This window comes from Callorhinus ursinus, unplaced genomic scaffold, assembly GCF_003265705.2.
Source record: "Callorhinus ursinus isolate GAN/ISIS: 27379988/994484 unplaced genomic scaffold, GSC_fseal_2.0 scaffold20, whole genome shotgun sequence".
NCBI classification, from domain to species: domain Eukaryota; kingdom Metazoa; phylum Chordata; class Mammalia; order Carnivora; family Otariidae; genus Callorhinus; species Callorhinus ursinus.
The window spans coordinates 18,848,660-18,867,504 of NW_027397082.1; the positions used below are offsets into that span (position 1 = coordinate 18,848,660).

At 36.6% G+C, this 18,845-nt stretch overlaps 1 protein-coding gene across 9 annotated transcripts in view; it reads right to left on the reverse strand.

Moving 5' to 3' along the window:
* BTRC (beta-transducin repeat containing E3 ubiquitin protein ligase) overlaps positions 1–18,845 on the reverse strand; it is a 170,280-nt gene that overhangs the window by 55,934 nt on the left and 95,501 nt on the right. For all 9 annotated transcript variants that reach the window (XM_073904295.1, XM_073904292.1, XM_073904290.1 and 6 more), the window contains one exon: positions 8,193–8,282. In XM_073904295.1, coding sequence (XP_073760396.1) covers positions 8,193–8,219 — 27 coding nt within the window. In that variant the 5' untranslated portion in view covers positions 8,220–8,282. The remainder of the gene's footprint in view (positions 1–8,192; positions 8,283–18,845) is intronic.

The window sequence follows — 18,845 nt, forward strand, 5'->3', positions numbered from 1 at the left end:
AAATATTTTATTTATTTATTTGAGAGAGTGAGCAAACAAGAAAGCACAAGCAGGGGGAGAGGGAGAAACAGACGTCCTTGCTGAGCAGGAAGCCCAACCTGAGGCTCGATCCCAGGACTCTGGGATCATGACCTGAGCAAAAGGCAGACACTTAGACTGAGTCACCCAGGCGCCCCTACATATTAGTACTTTAAATAAATGCCTAAGTCAATTAACTGTTAATATTAAAAAACCCACAAATTTATTTTATAGTCTTTGGAAGATAACTGGATTCATTTACATATCGTACATTATATTCTTGCTTTTACACTAAGCAACTAAGCTTAAGGTATAAAGATTAAAATACTGAAAACCTCATACCTTTCCCAAAACTAAAGCCTGTCAAAGTAGGCCTAGAAAACAGGCACTGATATGGCAGAGAAAATCTGGCTCATTAATATCTTCCATAGCTTTATACCACATTTTCCAATATTACAGGGATAATTAACAAGGTTTCAATTTTAGTATAACTGAGTTTTAAATGGATGAATCAGCCTTTAGTCTCAGTCACTGCATAGATTCCGCCCCCCCTTCCTCCTATAAACACCATACTTCATTGATATTCAATTCTCAATTATATAAATTGAAATAACAGAGCCCTCAACACTGAGAAGTCAATGGCAGGGGGAAAAACAGTGATTTTCCTAATAAACAGAACCAGGAAAGGAACACAATTTAAATATGCCTTAGCTTTCTGCCTGGACTTAGCTCCTCTTTTAAATAACTCCAAGTGACAAAAGTGCTCCAAACCAGAAAACGCTCATGCTACTTGCAAGAAAAACTCTATAAACTGGAGGGATTGGGTGGTGGGAGGTCAACCAGAAAGACCTTCTTAAAATTTGATTTCTTTGCTTACTTGATTAGAAAAAAATAAAAAATTAAAACCCAATGTGCAACACCAAAGAAAGTATACTGGTAATCAAAACCTAAATGACCCCTGACAGAGTTACAGCCTATAGATCACTAACACATCAACTACATTTGTGACTAATTACTTTGGAAAATAGGCCCTAAAGTCTGTAAACCAGCTCTCGAATGGAAACATAATGCCTGTATACAGCAACAAAAATATGATGTAAAACCCACAGATTTTTTTCTTACTTCCCCCTTTCAGGAATTGTGCCTGGCATTGTGCAGCTGTGGTGCTGCCTTCATCACTCCCTGCGTTTCCAATCTTGCTAATTAAAAGGTTGATCACAGAACAATGCTCTTCTCATTAATTTCAGTGTTCCGATTGGGCAGGATCCCTGCTTACCCCACCTGATCTTTTCACACTGCTGAAGTTAATGTGACAGGAGCCCGAAGATGGATTACCTGCTGCCATATTGCCCATCGCCTCCAATCAGGAGCTATCTGTGTAAACTGATTGTTCTAATTTGCTCTCATTATTTTTACAATATCAGGAGAAAATAACGCACACAGCTCACTGTCAAAGCCATGAAAATCAGCCATTAGTTAAACCCAGACACTGAGTGGCTTTATTAGAGGCACTGCAGTTTATTGATGTAGCTCCAGTCAAACAAGGCAGCATTTGCTTCAGTAGAAGGAAATGTTTATACTGAAAGTAAATATTTATTGTAATAATACCCACAGCAACATGATATTTTGAATAATCCTGTTCTTATTTCAGAAGCTTTGTTTTGACACAAATTAACAACAATGAAGGGTTGGGTTGGCATAAGAAAGTAGATAACATTTAATACAAACTCAGTAGCATGAAAATCTGTCTATTAACACAAATCTAGGAGCACTCCTCACCTCCTATACCTTGTATAAATAAACTCTATTCTGTGACTACAAACGCTAATCAATCGATCAATAATGGAGGTTCTATTTTGCTCCACACAACAACAAACATTTTTCCAAAACAGAGATTTTATGACTTAGGAATCAAAATTATTTCTATAAGGATCATACAGGTATAGTTTTAAATAAGAAAAACTGTATTCTTGTACAATGTAAACATTCAACAAGAAAGATGACTAATCCTAATATCACAGACATTCACGATATATTGTGGAATAGAAAATGAGCAATGTTGTGAAGCCAGCTAAGCAAACAAGCTAGGTTTTAAATCCTTTAGTAAGAGACGGTTTCTTAAAGCGGAAGGCAGAACTCTACAGAAAGGTTTGATAGTCAATGAGATAATTAAAAGATTTATTCTGGGCACAAAGAAAATATATTTTCCTGTTGTAAAGAAAATGCTAAACGCTAGAAGAAAACAGATTTAAACTTGGCATTTCTAGTCTTGTCTGGCTATGAGCATTTGTAAAAATGTTAGCTGAATGCTGCCTGAACAGCATTTTGGGGGGCTGGAGAAGGGGGGTATAAATAATAGAAACTGATGCTTTTTAAATAAAGAAATTTAGTCCGCATACTCTTCCCCCTTCCCCCTTCCCCCCCTTTAGTACCGAAGGAAACATGGCTTCCTCCTGTTTTCTTTCTACGCTAAGACTCCTAGGTAATGTGAAGGCAAGAGTATGCCCTTCTTGCTGCTCCCCTTTTAATGGCCACTTTTCTTTTTCTAAGAAACGTGTGCCATGCTTTTCTCCTTAAAATTCCTGCACTAAAAGACTGCACCATACTGCACTCCACAAAACGTGCTGATGGCGCCAATTACAAGCCCCCAGCCGAACGCTCCAGCCCCCACCATTCGGGCAGATTTATGCGGACTCTTGCCGACGTTATTACAAGTCAGAGTTTATTGGGAAATTGTTACATTATGCGGAGTGTCTAACAAATTGCTTATGCTGCTATAATTGGATTACAACAGCCGCTTGCTCCCACCGGTAAGATTAGGCAAGTAGGACTCCTGCCGATCTCTGAGCGTTAGCAGTAATTTTATTTGCCTTGCCTCTCTCTTTCCTAACAACATGCCTCTCTCCCTGCCAGCTGTCTGCTGAAAAGGCACAGGCTTGTTCCTTGGCCCTAACAATGCAATTACAGCCCCGCAGATCGCACTGTTTGTGCATTAAGTACAGAGCCAAAACGAGGCGAATTGATCGTTTGACTTTTGGAGAAGCCATGTGATCTCTCGATGCGGGTGATCCGACATGCATCAGCAGGCAATACTGCAGTCAATTCTTGATGAAGAACTTTCTTCCTTCACCCCTCTCTCTCCCAACCTTTCCTTTTTCACTGAGGTAAATACTGACTGGGCTCATCTCCTGCTAATCTGGACCAATCCACAAAGACAAACTTAATCTTATTAGCTCCCTGGCTAGATAGAAATGTGAATAGGTCCTAGTGTCTTGAAGTGCCTCAGTCAGATATATCAGTGGTTCCCAGCAGTTGAACCACTGCTGCTATCTTAAAAAAAAGGTTCATAAAGAGTTCACTGAGGAAAAAAAGGAAAAAAAGTTTACAGAAACACTGTAGTTCAAAAGAACTACAGAAAGTTTCAGGTTCTGGCAAATAAAACTGCCTTGGAAAGGCTTCGTTTGAAGCTCTGTCTATATTCAAGGGCCCATCAAGAATCAGCATGGAAACCCGTGTCTGCCTTTCTCTGAAGGTCTGCTCTGCTGGAAGATGCTGGCGGCCAACATGTAGAATCAACGCAGCTGGCTTCAGGCTTAACACAGCCAGTCTGATCCCCACTTGTGGCAAAGTTTTACACACATATTTTGTTGACGTCTTTCTGCTTCTTGTTTCTTTCTCCAGTATGTTTAGCAATGAGTGCCGGTAGTAAGGAGACTGTGCAAGCAGTTCTCTCACTCAAGGGCATAATTCATGAAGATGCTCACTGGGGTCCTGACTTCTCTTTTTTTCTTTTACAATTAACTCTCTTGAAATGGTTGAAAATGATCTTAAATTTTACCAAATTAATTCAGACCAGGATTCCTGTTCACACTTTCCTCTCCAATGGCATATGCTACTTAGGGTTCCTGAAGATGATTATACAACAAATGTGCAGTCGATCTGCTGATCCACTTTGGTGTCCCAGTCTGTATTTCTAAATATCATGCACATCTAGAAGGTTTTATGTTCCTGCATCCTTAACCTGACAAACACATAAACTCTTGTTTATAACAATGGTCCTTGATTATTACCTCAAAGTGAGCTGGGAAAAGTCACTTTACTAGTATTTCTCAGAACCTCTCTATAACTCCCATTAACACTCATTAAAATCATATGACCCATTTGAAAATGAAAGAAAAAAATAGTACTGCTGAACTTTATTCCTGCCTTTTTGAAACAGCAATATGGTAATGTGTAACATGTTATATTCCAGAGTTTTTCCAACCTCATTGGCCTCGATGATATGGTTAAATCTTAACATATTCTCCACAAAGCTACTGTTTAGACCCGAAAGAGAGGCCTGTGCAAAGAATGGCCCATTTGACATGCTACTTGTGGAACAGCGTATTAAAGAAGCCTGTTAACATGTAGTTTAAAACTCAAAAGAAACTCTGAACAGCTGAAATGCCTTATAAATAGCGCAGACCCAGAGGAAGTGCAAACGTCTGCATTGTGAATTGTAGATCTTAATTACCGACAATGGCTGGTACAGCAAGTAGCACGGAAAAAAAGTGAAACAGTTGCACTGTTCATGGTTGGCAATAATTCTTCAGGAAAATATTTACTATCAATCAGTTATGAGAAAAGGGACTCTGTGCTCGTAAAACAGCACGTTGCTTCTCATACCAGGACCATTTTGCTTCAGCATAATCTGAATTTAAACAGCTTGTTTCCTGCGGATATAATTTTGGAAATAAATAAAACAAGTCTTCTATCAAAATCTGGAGTGAGTGGAAAGGAACATCACATTTTTCTGTCTCAGTCAGTTGCAAACAGATTATTAGTCTCAAGTAAAAAACAATAACAACAAACAACTACAATACAGAACATCTACAAAGGACTACTGAAGAGGTTTATTTTCCAAACATAAAGAAGCAGAACTTCTCCTACCTGGGCAGGAATCTAGGTGGATGTGTTCAAACAACTTAATTTTAATTCTGTGCATGCATGTGTAAAAAGTAAATTAGGAAAAACCTGAAACCAAAATTTTCGGTAATATTTAAATAAAGTCAGCAAAAAGATAACAAAAAAATTAATGCTCTTCATTTTTCTAGTTAGTTTTCTTTACCAATTAAAAAAGATCATGAAGGTTGACAATTAGGTGCAATGTGATTATTGATTTTAAAGACTAAGTTGGCAGTCAATAATGACTGTCCATTTAAAGCTACAATAAATACAGAGCTCATCATGTTCCAAACAAATCTCATGAACTACACGGCTATAATTAGTAAGAAGGAAGGCTTTGGACAAAAATAAAAGACATTTCAATGCCTCCAAATATTAGTTGGACTAAGTTACACTGATAAAACGACCCATCCTTCATTTTTATTTTTAAATCCTTTCTTAGGCCTCATTCTTCAAGTTAGAGATTCAGAAGATTATTATTAACCTAGAGTGGCTGTAGTTTGTCTTACCACTGTGTTTTCTTATATTCTAAAGAGTACAAATGGGCCCCTCTTCATAGACCTATTATAAAACATTTATGGAAGGTATTTCTGGCAAAGAAGAGTCACATACTACGTACTACAAGGTCTGAACGTAACAACTTTGCTGTTTTTCAGGGAATGACTGGTATTAATGTCTTCTCTAAAACTCATAGTAAACAATATTCTATAATAATAATGACTATCTCCACCAAATCAAAGTCACTCTGAATTAGCTCCTTTGAACTAGGGGACAAAAATGTTGTTATCACTGTATTATAGTTGCTCTCACATGGGGATGATTGGATATTCAAGGCCACTTTGGAGTACAATCTGAATCAACAACAGACACTTGTATCAAGTGAAAAGCTACTGCAGCCATATCAAGTGTAGCAGATGAAACTATTCAGTTAAGGGCTAAAGGTGAAGAGCAGGAAACAGGGATAAGCTTGCAGACCTACAAAAACAATGGCAAGTCATTACCTTTCAAAGGTCAAGCTATAAATGAGGCAAGTAGAAACAGCACAGAATCATGAGATACATATAACACATGTAAATAGAAAAGGGAAAACTTGTTCTCTATTCTCATGTTACTGATACCTCACTGGAGGCTGTTAAAAGAAAGAAATTTTTTTTAGCTACGTTTTTATTTGCCATTGACCCACTGATTATACAGCTCAAGTCTGAAGCAATGAACCAGAAGTCAGGATGTGGGCCAATAAAAGGCACCAGAAAGTTAGGTGGGTTCCAGTAGGAAAGGATAGAAATTATTATTAAATTAGGGTATTGAAGGAGATGACGAAAGGATATAGGTGTCAGAATAATGTTAAAATAAGCAAGAATGGGATGAGAGGGTCACCATCTGGGAGCAAAAGAAACAGACAGATGAGCAGCAATAAGCAAACTTATTTCCTCACCCAAGAGCACAGAAGAAATTATGCCATTGTGCCAGATGCCAGAAGATTTCTAACCATGCACCACTGAAATAGAGGGTGGGAGAAAAACAAAACAAAACACATCATACAGACACACACCAACATGACTCTATAGCTTAGAGATCCTGGCTTACAAAGTATGGAGAAAACAAAAGGAACAGATGCTCACTTGGCCAGCCCTCAATGAAACTCATTAAAATTGTCACCCTGTCCTTGGATCAGTGCTCATGCTAAGATTTTACCTTGTTTAGCCAGAAGTCACCCACTTGTGATGAAACTGAGCAACGTGGCCAAAAGGAGAAAGATTATTTTTAAAGGCCCAAATAACTGATTCCCCCATTTCAATGTACAAATGCTGGATACAAAATTGGGTCAATTAGCACTTGCTGGCTGTGACTTAATGACTGAAAAAATAAATATATGTAATTTATTATTTTCATATTTTACAGCAAATTACTAAGACACTAAGAGACACTTAACTAACTCTATCTTAATTATAATTTTAAATAAATCAACATTTCTTATATGGTTCTTTTTTTTTTTTAGATTTTATTTATTTATTTATTTGACAGAGAGAGAGAGAAAGAGAGAGAGAGAGACAGCAAGAGAGGGAACACAAGCAGGGGGAGTGGGAGAGGGAGAAGCAGGCTTCCCGCGGAGCAGGGAGCCCGATGCAGGGCTTGATCCCAGGACCCTGGGACCATGACCTGAGCCGAAGGCAGACGCTTAACGACTGAGCCACCCAGGCACCTGTATATGGTTCATTTCTAATGGTTATAGTTTGTATGATACTTTCAGTTGATTAAGTAGGTTCAGTGACTACTGCATGTTTTAAGAAATAAAATAAAAATAATAAAAAATGTTGCCGTCCTTTGATTTTTGTAGCAAAGTATGGAGACTACCTGATTACCAGCTCCGACTCTAATAATAACAGTAAGTAACTGAGAGCCCTAGTGTATAATAAAATAGACTAAACTAAAGTAGTTAAAGTTGGGAATGTTCTAACAGTGACAAAACCCTGAATAGTTATTAAGGCAGTAATTTTGCATATATGCAAGGTAAAAGTCTAGAGACAGAGCCCATTCTGGAATTTTACTTATCCTGGAATAATCAAAGTTGCTGTTACCTAAATTTAGGTCAAAGTTCCTATGTAATCAGAGATACTTGGAAGATTAGAGCCATAGTTAATACAATTATTAGACTATAAGGTCTCTAATATGTGATTACTTTTGTATCTATAGATATGCACATGTTTTATACATAAAAAAAAGGAAGCTCATATGCAAGATAAAACACACCTGTCCACTCAGGTCAAAATCACCAAAAGCAATATTTCTATCATTGACCACTTAATAAATAATAATAGTGATATAATAATTGGATTTTCTATAGCATACTTCACAATCCTTGCAATGGTTACTCTATATTAATCGCATTTAAAACCCATGAACAACCTTATAAAAATAATTGTATATTTTCTTTCACGAATCTTACTTATTTGTAATAATCTAGTGTTTTAGGGTCAAGTAACTAGTGTCAAATAACAAACGTGAATTAGACGGAAGTGTGACCAGAATGCATAACCAAAAAATTCTTTTGCAACTGAAGAGATGGAGACTCCAACTTGCAGTCTGCTTTGAAAATGCTGCCTGCTGTATTCCTTTTTAAATATAAAATCCTGTGATAATCTTTAATAGCAATACTGAGTGAAGATGTTTTTACAGATAAAGCATTGTTACAATGTGGTATAGTAATATTTATGAGTAGTATTACTTACTTTGGCCACACAATTTTCAGTCTTCATAGCAGTGCTTGCTAGACATACTGTTTCTTGGTTTAAGCAGAGTCTGGCACAGCTGTTATAAGTCTGTAAAGAGAATTTTTCGGAAACAGGTTTAAATATTAAAATGCGGTCACATACAGTTTTCAAATTCTGTCCTAGTCTCAAAATCAACACACGAATAGACTTATATATAAATTCCAGATTTATGGGAACTGGAAACAAGGTAGGGAGGTAGAAGAAAAGAAAATGAGAGCCCACAAGAGCCACTGATGAACTCATGAACAAGAATGTAAGCAGCAGTGGTCTCACTGTATGTATGGAAGGTAGGGGTGCTATTCAAAAATGTGCAAAGGACTTGAACAGGCATTTATCCAAAGAAGATATACAAATGGCCAACACGCACATGACAAGATGCTCAACATCACTTATCATTTCAGAAATGCAAATCAAATCCACAATGAGATACCACTTCATACCCACTAGGATGATTACTGTTAAAAAACAGAAAACAGGGTTGCCTGGGTGGCTCAGTTGTTAAGCGTCTGCCTTCTCTGTCAAATAAATAAAATCTTTAAAAAATAAAAAGTAAAAAACAGAAAACAGCGAGTGTTGGCAAGGATGTGGAGACACTGGAACCACTGTGCACTGCTGGTGGGAATGTATATATATACACAGCTGTGGAAAACAGCACGGTGGTGGTTCCTCAACAAATTACAATTGGAATTACCATATGATCCAACAATGCCACTTCTGGGTATATACCCAAAAGAAATGAAAGCAGAATTTTGAAAAGGTGTTTGTATATCCATGTTCCTAGCAGCATTATTCACAATTGCCAAAATATGGAAGCAACCCAAGTATCCACTGACAGATGAAGGGACACACAAAATGTGGCATATACATCAAATGGAATGGTATTCAGCCTTAAAAAGAAAGGAGATTCTGACTTATACTATGATATGGATGAACCTTGAGGACATTATGGTAGGTGAAATAAGTCAGTCACAAAAAGATAAATACTGTATGATCCCACTTGTATGAAATACTTAGAGAAGGCAAAATCAGAGAGACAGAAAGTGGAACGATGGTTGCCAGAGCTGGGAGAAGAAATAGGATGTTCCTGTTTAATGGGTATAGGGCTTTTATTTTTTTTTATAAAATGAAAAGAGTTTTGGGGATGGATGGTGGTGACAGTTATATAACAATGTGAATGTATTTAATCCACTGAACTGTACATTTAAAAATGGTTAAGACGGTAAATGTTATGTTACATGTATTTTACCACAATTAAAAAAATTGGTTATACTTTATGGTAAGTAAACATTATTAATAATTGGCCAATATAGTAAAACAATGTTTTTTATTTATTTTATTTTATTATGTTATGTTAATCACCATACATTACATCATTAGTTTTTGATGTAGTGTTCCATGATTCATTGTTTGCGTATTAACACCCAGTGCTCCATTCAATATGTGCCCTCTTTAATACCCATCACCAGGCTAACCCATCCACCCCCACTCCCCTCTGTTTTTAAGTTTTCACTGATGGTATAAATCATGATTCTCAAAGTTTAGCATGCATCAGAATCATTAGGAGGGCTTGTTAAAAACACAGACTGTCGGAGCACCTGGGTGACTCAGTCAGTTGGGCAACCGACTCTTGATTTCGGCTGGGGTCATGATCTCGGCGTCATGGGATGGAGCCCCACATCAGGCCCTGTGCTTGGCATGAAGTCTGCTTGGGATTCTCTCTCCCTCTGCCCCTTCCCCCATTCGCTCACTCTCTCTAAAATAAAACAAATAAAATCTGGGGGGAAAAGAAAACCAAACCCAAACACACAAATTGTTAGGACCCACCCCCAGGCTTCTGAGAATTTGCTTTTATAACAAGTTCCTAGTTGATGTTAATGCTGTTGGTTTAGGAACACTCTTTGAGAACTACTATGTTGGAGAACTATATGTTTTGGAATTAAAGAGAAAAATCTTAAGACATAGGCAATCTCTTATAACCAACAATAGGAAAGAATCCAGTTTTTAAAATTCTAGATTACAGAATAGCCGCAAAATGAGTTTCTGTATACCCTTCCCCCCAGCTTCCCCTTATGTTAATGACTTACATAACCACAGAACACTTATCAAAATTAAGTAACTAAGTTGGTACAATATAAAGAATTTCTTTTGAGTTTCATCAATTTTCCCACTAATACCTTTTTCTGTTCAGGATCTAACCCACGATGCTACACTGAATTTAGTTATCATGTCTCTTTAGTTGCCTCTAACCAGTGACAATTTCTCAGTCTTGTCTTTTAGGACTATGACACTTCTGAAGAGTACTGATTAGTCTATATAATTTCTCTCAATGTGGCCTTGTCTCATGTTTTCTCATGATCAGATGGAGGTTATACATTATTGGGAAGAATACCACAAAGGTGATATACCCTTCTCAATGCATCAAGTCAGGAGGCATGTTATTAAGTATTTCTAGTGATGGTAAACTTTATCATATGCCTATGATCATATCTGCCAAGATTCTCCATTATAAGTTTGTTATTTTTCCTTTAGGGATTACAAAATATATTGAGAGAAATATTCTGAGATGATGAAAATACTTCGTTTCGATTTCAACTTTTGCCTGCTAATTTTAGCATCCATTGGTGGATCCTGCCTATGGTAATTTTTACTGTGGTGTTCTGATGGTGATTTTTAAATTTCCCTCTTTCCTTCCACATTTATTTTATTTTTTAAAAGATTTTATTTATTTATTTATTAGAGAGAGAGAGAGAGAGAGAGAGAGAGAGAGAAACAGCATGAGAGGGGAGAGGGACAGAGGGAGAAGGGGGCTTCCCACTGAGCCGGGAGCCTGATGTGGGACTCGATCCCAGGACTCCGGGATCATGACCTGAGCCAAAAGCAGTCATTTAACTAACTGAGCCACCCAGGTGCCGTCCTTCCACATTTATTAAATGGAATTTTTTTCTGTGACAAAAAGCTATGATTTCTCCTATTTACTTATGTCAGCAGTGGATTCATAGATGTTTTAAACTATTCATTTTTGGTCAGTTATCATTCTTTGGAAAGATATAGGTAAAAAAATTTAAGAAAATGGAGAAAAAGTATTATAAAATTGGTTTTCCATTCAAATTAAACTTTAAAAAATTTATATCCACTTAATTGTTTTATTCTTTTATAATTTAAGTTGAAATTATTTCAAAACCAATTTTAAAGATTTTATTTATTTATTTGTCAGAGAGAGAGAGCATGCACAAGCAGGGAGAGGGGCAGGCAGAGGGAGAAGCAGACTTCCTGCTGAGCAGGGAGCCCGATGTGGGACTTGATCCCAGAACTCTGGGATCATGACCTGAGCCAAAGGCAGACGCTTAAACGACTGAGCCATCCAGGTATCCCCAAACATATTTTAAAGGAATAAATTGGATCATCTGACCTTTGAGTATAGCAGCTACCGGTGCATGTATGTTCTGGGGTCAGGTTCAGTACTTCTTTTGCAACTACTAATACCACAAACATTTATTATTCATGTATAGACAACATAAAAGTTTTTAAATAAAACTTCCTATCATTTAAAAGACATTTATGAAGTGATTCATATATACTGAATAACATAAAAAACGTAAGCCAAAGAGTTCAAGTTCCAATAATGCCAGAGATGCTTACATGGGATTAACCCTCATAAGATAACAATTATAAACCATGGGAAAAAAAATTAATAATAACTACTTAAAGGCACTGGAGAATGACCTAAACTAGTAAGAAATTGGGGGAGAAGAGTAGACTGACCTTCAAGGGGAGAAACACACAGGGTAACATCCATGTTTATGTGCTTTCTCCCCTGAGGGTACTCACCAATCTACTTGATGCAGGGTGACTAAAATTCACTTAGAAAGCCAGTTTATTGGCTTGATATGCCAAAGGATGGAGTTCAGGGCTGCATAGTGGCTGGAGATTAAAAAATCATAGAAAACAGACCCATAGGGGAGGCTCAATTCTCCTCTAATCCATGGCTAATCCCCAAACTACACATATGAATGGGAGACTATAAGGATTCCAATGGAAAATAACAGAAGACTGAAGACTGGAGCAGGGACTGCAGCTGTTGCCCATGAGGAGAGACAGAATTTAGAATCTGATTCCTACTAAATTAGAGGAACTTAAAAGGCATCTCAAACTTTCACTGAAAACTTGAAATGACCCTGCATTGAGAGTAAACAGTAAGTCTTAGGAGTAAAGGCTCTACCTTAGACCAGGGGAAAAATCAAAACATATGTGCTCTAACAAATATAAACCAACACTCTGTGAAGTTACAGTGATCAGTCAGTAAGTTAATCAGTAGAAGATAAAAGAATCCAGAGTCTCTGCAATCAGTTATTTATAATGTCCACTATATAATAAAAAACTGCTAGATATAAGAAGCAGATAAATGGAACCCATAGTCAAGAGAAAAAAGAACCAGTAGAAAATGGCCCTGAGATGATCTAGTATGGGAATCAGTATATAAAGGCTTTATAGAAGCTATAATAAATATATTCAACATCTTAAATGAAAGATGCAATCATAATGGATAAACAGATGGAAATTTTCACCAGAAAAATGAAAACCTAAAATGAACCAGATAGAAATTCTATAACTGGAAAGTATATTATCTGAAATTTAAAATTTACTGGATGGGCTTAAAAGCAGATTGGAGATGGCAGAAGAGAGGCCAATGAAATAAAGATAGATCAACTAAAATTATCTAAACTGAAGGATAGAGAGAGTAAAAGAAAAAAAATGAAAAGAGGCTCAGTTATCTGTGGGGTAAGTGTTAATGATCTAACATATCTGTAAACTGGAAACCCAGAAGAGAAGTGAGAATGCAGCACAAAAAAAGCTATAAGAATAGTGATCAAATAAGTTCTCAAATTTGGTGAAAACTGTTGGCTTACTGATCTGAGATCAGCAAACTCTACGGAGATTAAATACAAAGATAACAAGAACTAGGCACAAACAGTCAAACTGCTGAAAACCAGTAACAAAGACAAAACCTTGAAAGAGCCTAAGAAAAAAGGGATGCTCCATACATGAGAGCCAACAATATAAATAAAAGCAGACGTTAAAAAGTTTCACCATAAACAACGAAGGCTAGAAGACAAGAAACATGTTTAAAGTGCTAAAAGAAAAAAAAATCTCAAAGCAGGTTTCTTACTATAAGAAGAGAGAATTATAAATACGAAAAGGGAGCGATCTAGAACTAACTCTGTGGTACTGATTTAGAATTACAGGTACCAATATAAATTCATGGTTTTCAAAATATATCCATATAGATGTAAAATATAAGTTAATGTTTAAATCTTGGCTTCTAAATACCATTTTACACTGAAAGGAACCATAGTCTCTGGAGAAATGGCTGATTCCAGGATTGGACAGGGAAAATATAAGATGAACCTGGAGACACACAGGGAATGATAGAGATATGTCAAAGGGGCACAGATGCCAACCTAAAGGGGCTCTCGTTAGCCCAATATAGAATAATCTGAGTATTAAAATAAAAAATACGAACAGTTTACAACCTGTTGAATAAAAGAGGGCATATTTCCTGGGTGGCTCAGTTGTTAAGCGGCTGCCTTCGGCTCAGGTCATGATCCCAGGGTCCTGGGATCGAGCCCTACATCAGGCTCCCTGCTCAGCGGGGAGCCTGCTTCTCCCTCTCCCACTCCCCCTGCTTGTGTTCCCTCTCTCGCTGTCTCTCTCTTTCTCTGTCAAATAAATAAATAAAATCTTTAAAAAATAGTAACAAAATAAAATAAAATAGGGTACATTTCTTGAAGGACCCAAATTACTGAAGCTGACACAGTAAGAGAAAACCTGAATAGCTCTGTATCTATTAAAGAAACAAACTGTAAGTGAAAATTATTCCACATAAATTAAAAAACAAAATCTTCCCCAAAAAGAAAACCTCTAGCCTGGATGGTTTCACTGGTGAATTCCATTAAATACTAGGGAAGAAATAACACCAGGACCATACACAAACACTTTCAGAAAATAGAGGCGGACGGGAAAACTTCTCATCTCATTTTATGAAGGCAGCATAACTCTGACACCAAAACCTGACAAAGACATTAGAAAGAAAACTACAGGGGTGCCTGGGTGGCTCAGTTGGCTAAGTGTTCAACTCCTGATCTCAGATCAGGTCTTGATCTCGGGATTGTGAGTTCAAACCCCACACTGGGCTCCATGCTGTGTGTGGAGCCTACAGGAAGGAAGGAAGGAAGGAAGGAAGGAAGGAAGGAAGGAAGGAAGGAAGGAAGGAAGGAAGGAAAGTGTGGGGGGGAAGGTGAAGGGAGGGGCAGGAAGAGGAGAGAGAGTGAGGATGGAAAGAAGGAAGAAAACTACAAACCAGTATCTCCCATGAACACAATGACAGTAACAACAATAAGACAAAATCTCAGCAAGCTAGAAATAAAAGGGAACTTTCTTAATCCCATTAATGACATCTAAAAAAATTTCAACTAACATCATACTTAGTGGTGAAAGACCAAATACACTCCCTCTGAGACTGGGAACAAGGCAAAGAGGTTCTCTTACCACATCTATTCAACATTATATTGGAGGCCATTGCCATTGAAATAAAGCAAAAAAAGGAAACAAAAGGCAAATAACTTGGAAAAGAAGAAATAAAATTGTATTTATTCACAAATGACAAGAAACAAGGTCAAGAGTCAAAAATCAAATGAAAACATTTACAACAGCATTGAAAAATATTAAATAGGAATAAATCTGTGTAAGAAATGTACACTGAAAACTAAGAAATATTGCTTAGAAAAATAAAAAGACAAAATTAAATGGAGATATATACCATGTTTATAAACTGGAAGACTTAATATTATTGAGGTTAATTCTCTCAAATGAATATATATATATGTGTGTGCATATGTGTGTGTATCCCAAAATATATGCAAATATATATATAAAATACATATAAAAACCCTGCAGACTTCTTAAAAATTGCTAATGATTCTAAAATTTATATAGAAATGCAAAGTATCTATGATAGCCAAAACAATATTAAAATTAAGAATATTAAAAACTCACATTACTTGATTTCAAGACTTACTAAGGCTCTAATGATCAAGACAGTGTAGTATTTGGTGCATTATTTACACATAACAGAAGAGAATACACTACTGATACACACTTCTAAAAAGAAAGAGGACTTGAGCTTGTCTTCTATGTGGAGTTTAAAGAAGGGGTTGGTCAATGCCTCAGCTGCTATTACCCTTTGCTCTGTATCCAGCAGCAGCCTCTTCTCTAGGAGGTTCAGAAACAGACTACACTTGTACAGCCAACTGATTTTTGACAAATGCACTCATATAATTCAGTGGGGGAAAGGAAAGTCTTTTCAACAATGGTATCAAAGCAACTGAATAAAAAAGTATGGGAAAAATAATGAACACCACACATAAGAATTAATTTGAGGGGCGCCTGGGTGGCTCAGTTGGTTAAGTGACTGCCTTCGGCTCAGGTCATGATCCTGGAGTCCCAGGATCGAGTCCCGCATCGGGCTCCCTGCTCAGCAGGGAGTCTGCTTCTCCCTCTGACCCTATCCCCTCTCATGTGCTCTCTCTCTCTCATTCTCTCTCTCAAATAAATACATAAAATCTTTAAAAAAAAAAAGAATTAATTTGAGATGGATCACAGACTTAAGGGTAAAAGCTAAAACTTACAAACCCTCTAGAAGAAAACCTAGAGTATCTGTACAATCATGAGGTAAGGATTGATAGACTGGGCTTCATTCAAAAATTAGAACTTCTCATCAAAACACACCATGAATAAATAGGCAAGCCACAGCTTGTGAGAAAATATTCAGAACACATATCTCACAAAAAGCCTGTATCTAGAACTCAATACAGTTGGGTTCTAGAACTCAATAATAAGACAGACAATGAAATTTTTTTAAACGGCAAAAAACTTAAACAGATACTTCACAAAAGACAATACCTGAATACCTCATAAGCACATCAAAAAGTATTCAGCACGTGCTCACCAAAAAAGCTTTATATAAGAACATCCATAGCAACTACATTTATAAAAATGCAAGTAGCTTAGGTGTCCATCAAAAGAATGGAAAACAAACTACAGTATATTTATTCAAAAGAATATACAATAAAAGAGAATACACTACTGATACACACAGCAGTACAGATGGATCGCATAAACATTACACCCAAAGCCAGACCCCAAAATCTATTATTCTATTACATGAAATTCTAGAAAAGGTGAAACTAAGCTATGAGAGTAAGTTGACCAATGTTTGATTCATTGGCAATGGGAAAACTGGCTGGGAAGGAGACCAAGGAAACTTTCTTGGGTAATGAAAATGTTCTACAGCTTGATGTGGATGTGTTTACCCAGGCAGACAGACTTATAAATTCATTGACTTATACAATTAGTATCTATGCAGCTCACCATATGAAAAATTTACTTCAATAAAAATATAAAGGTATAAGTTAATATTTTTGGGGAAAAAGAACTAAAGGTTTGTCTAATTAATTAATAAAAATATGCTATTTTCTGGGGGAAAAACAGTCATGGCAGGTTAGAAAACTAATTTGTTTCCCTCCAAAATTCCTTTTCCCTCAGAAGTGAGTATAAGACACTCAGGGGAATATTAGATAGATTTAGGAAACCAGTTCTGGACCTGTAAGTGTTTCTAGGGTAAGGATATACATAAGCTTTTATTTTCTAGCCATCCCATCTGTAAAATGGGTATATGATCTTGCTTACCCCCGAAGGAAGTCACATAGATTAGTAAATTAAGATTTGTCACAGTCCTAAGATCACTCTGGAATAAAAAGCCTAAAAAATTCAGTATTTTACATCCAATATTTTACTATTGTAAGACTCCTTCCAGGCTAAAATTAAACTAGTGAGTTTAATTGCCACTGGCAAGATAGGCTCTGTCCCCATGCAACATTCAAAAAGGTAGCTTACATTGCTGAACCAGAAGCAAAGAGTTTTGCGTTGGAGTACTTGAATACGTTTTTATATTGCATATAAAGCACATAAGCATAAACCAGTAAGATGCCTTGCTGAAAACTACCTTCTTTGTGAAAGCAGGCTGTAATTCTGAACAAGTTTTCAATTTTCACAGAGCTGCTAGGGTAAAACATTTTAAAGAGTTTAATTTTTTACAATGGATTCAATGACATAGGATTATCTAACAAAGTAATGGCTAATCAATAGAAGGTTTAGTTGTCAGGTGAAACATATAACACACTAAAAGGGATTGATTGCCAGACTTTTCCTTATTTACTAGAAGGTATATATTTAAAATGACACAAACTTGTTACCAAGCTGCATTCTTTTAACCTTGCAAAAAGCTGCTTAAGAAATCTGTTCAGCAGCCCTATAGCAAAACAAGATATAGTATAATGAAAATGGCTAGTGATTGGGGGGCAGGTAGGGGGGGAGACAGGGACCTTCAGATATATGGTAACATCAAATCAAGTCCCCAGGAAGAATATGGGATAGAAAAAGCAAACTACAAGGCGACATCTAGGGAAGCTGGAACTGGGCTTTAAAAATGCCACACTGATGCTACCCAATCTCGTTCAGTGGATGCAATGCTGTATCTGATCTCATTCCAAGTTACTCTTAGGGCAGATTTTTAAAAGACTCATACAAAAGGGCACAATAGGCATCCCCCCACCCATCTTTTTGTTTTTCTTAAAATGGTAGATCCACATTAAGCACTGAACACAAAATGAACTGGGTCCATATGGACTTCGACCAGCATATAAGCTGTTTCCTTTATAATTTATTCACAATATCTCAAGTCTCTATATGAAAATACACTATTTTATGGTCATTGCAACCCGGGAGTTCAATAATATTTTTTCTACTAAGTCAGTGATTACACAATTTATCAAAGAATGATTACACTGAAATAAAAATAAAACAAAACACCAACCCCCTATACAGTCTTCCTTCCTCAAAGTAATTTTAAGAAAGCTGGTTATTAAATTGCTTCTTTTTGAAGAAGGGTTTTTGTAGCTAGACACAAATTGCCAAACCATGTTTTTTTTAAAAAAAGTTATTAGACTCTGAAGGATTCAGCCGAAGTGGGAAGTTAAGTAAACAAATCACTTCATCAGACTTGGAAAGATCACTTTTGTCTTACTTAAGAGACCTACATTAATTACCTTTAAGGTCTTTTACATGGACTATTTAAAATAAGTACAATTTATTTATTTATTTCAAATGAGGTGCTTCTTCCAAAGTATTAAATAATGTCTACAAATGCAAAAGCATTTTTATAAATAGGTAATTAAAACAGATGACTAAAATTAAGTCAAGCTGCAAAACATTACCCAGGATGCACTGTGATTTTTTTTTTAATAAACATCTCAGGCAATTTTTTTCCATCCAAAGCCCAAAACACTTCAGGGTGGGGGGAGGAGAGGTAGGAAGTTTCATAGGGAAAAAAAACACACATACATAATGAAATAATGCCAAACCCCAAACTAAAGTATTTACAAGATAGTCCCTTAAGCATAGTTTGTCATATTGCAATTACACCTCGCCTACTGCCAAGTCAAAGTGCTTACTATTGCCACTAGAGGGAGAAATGTCTTAACACAAAGCAACGGC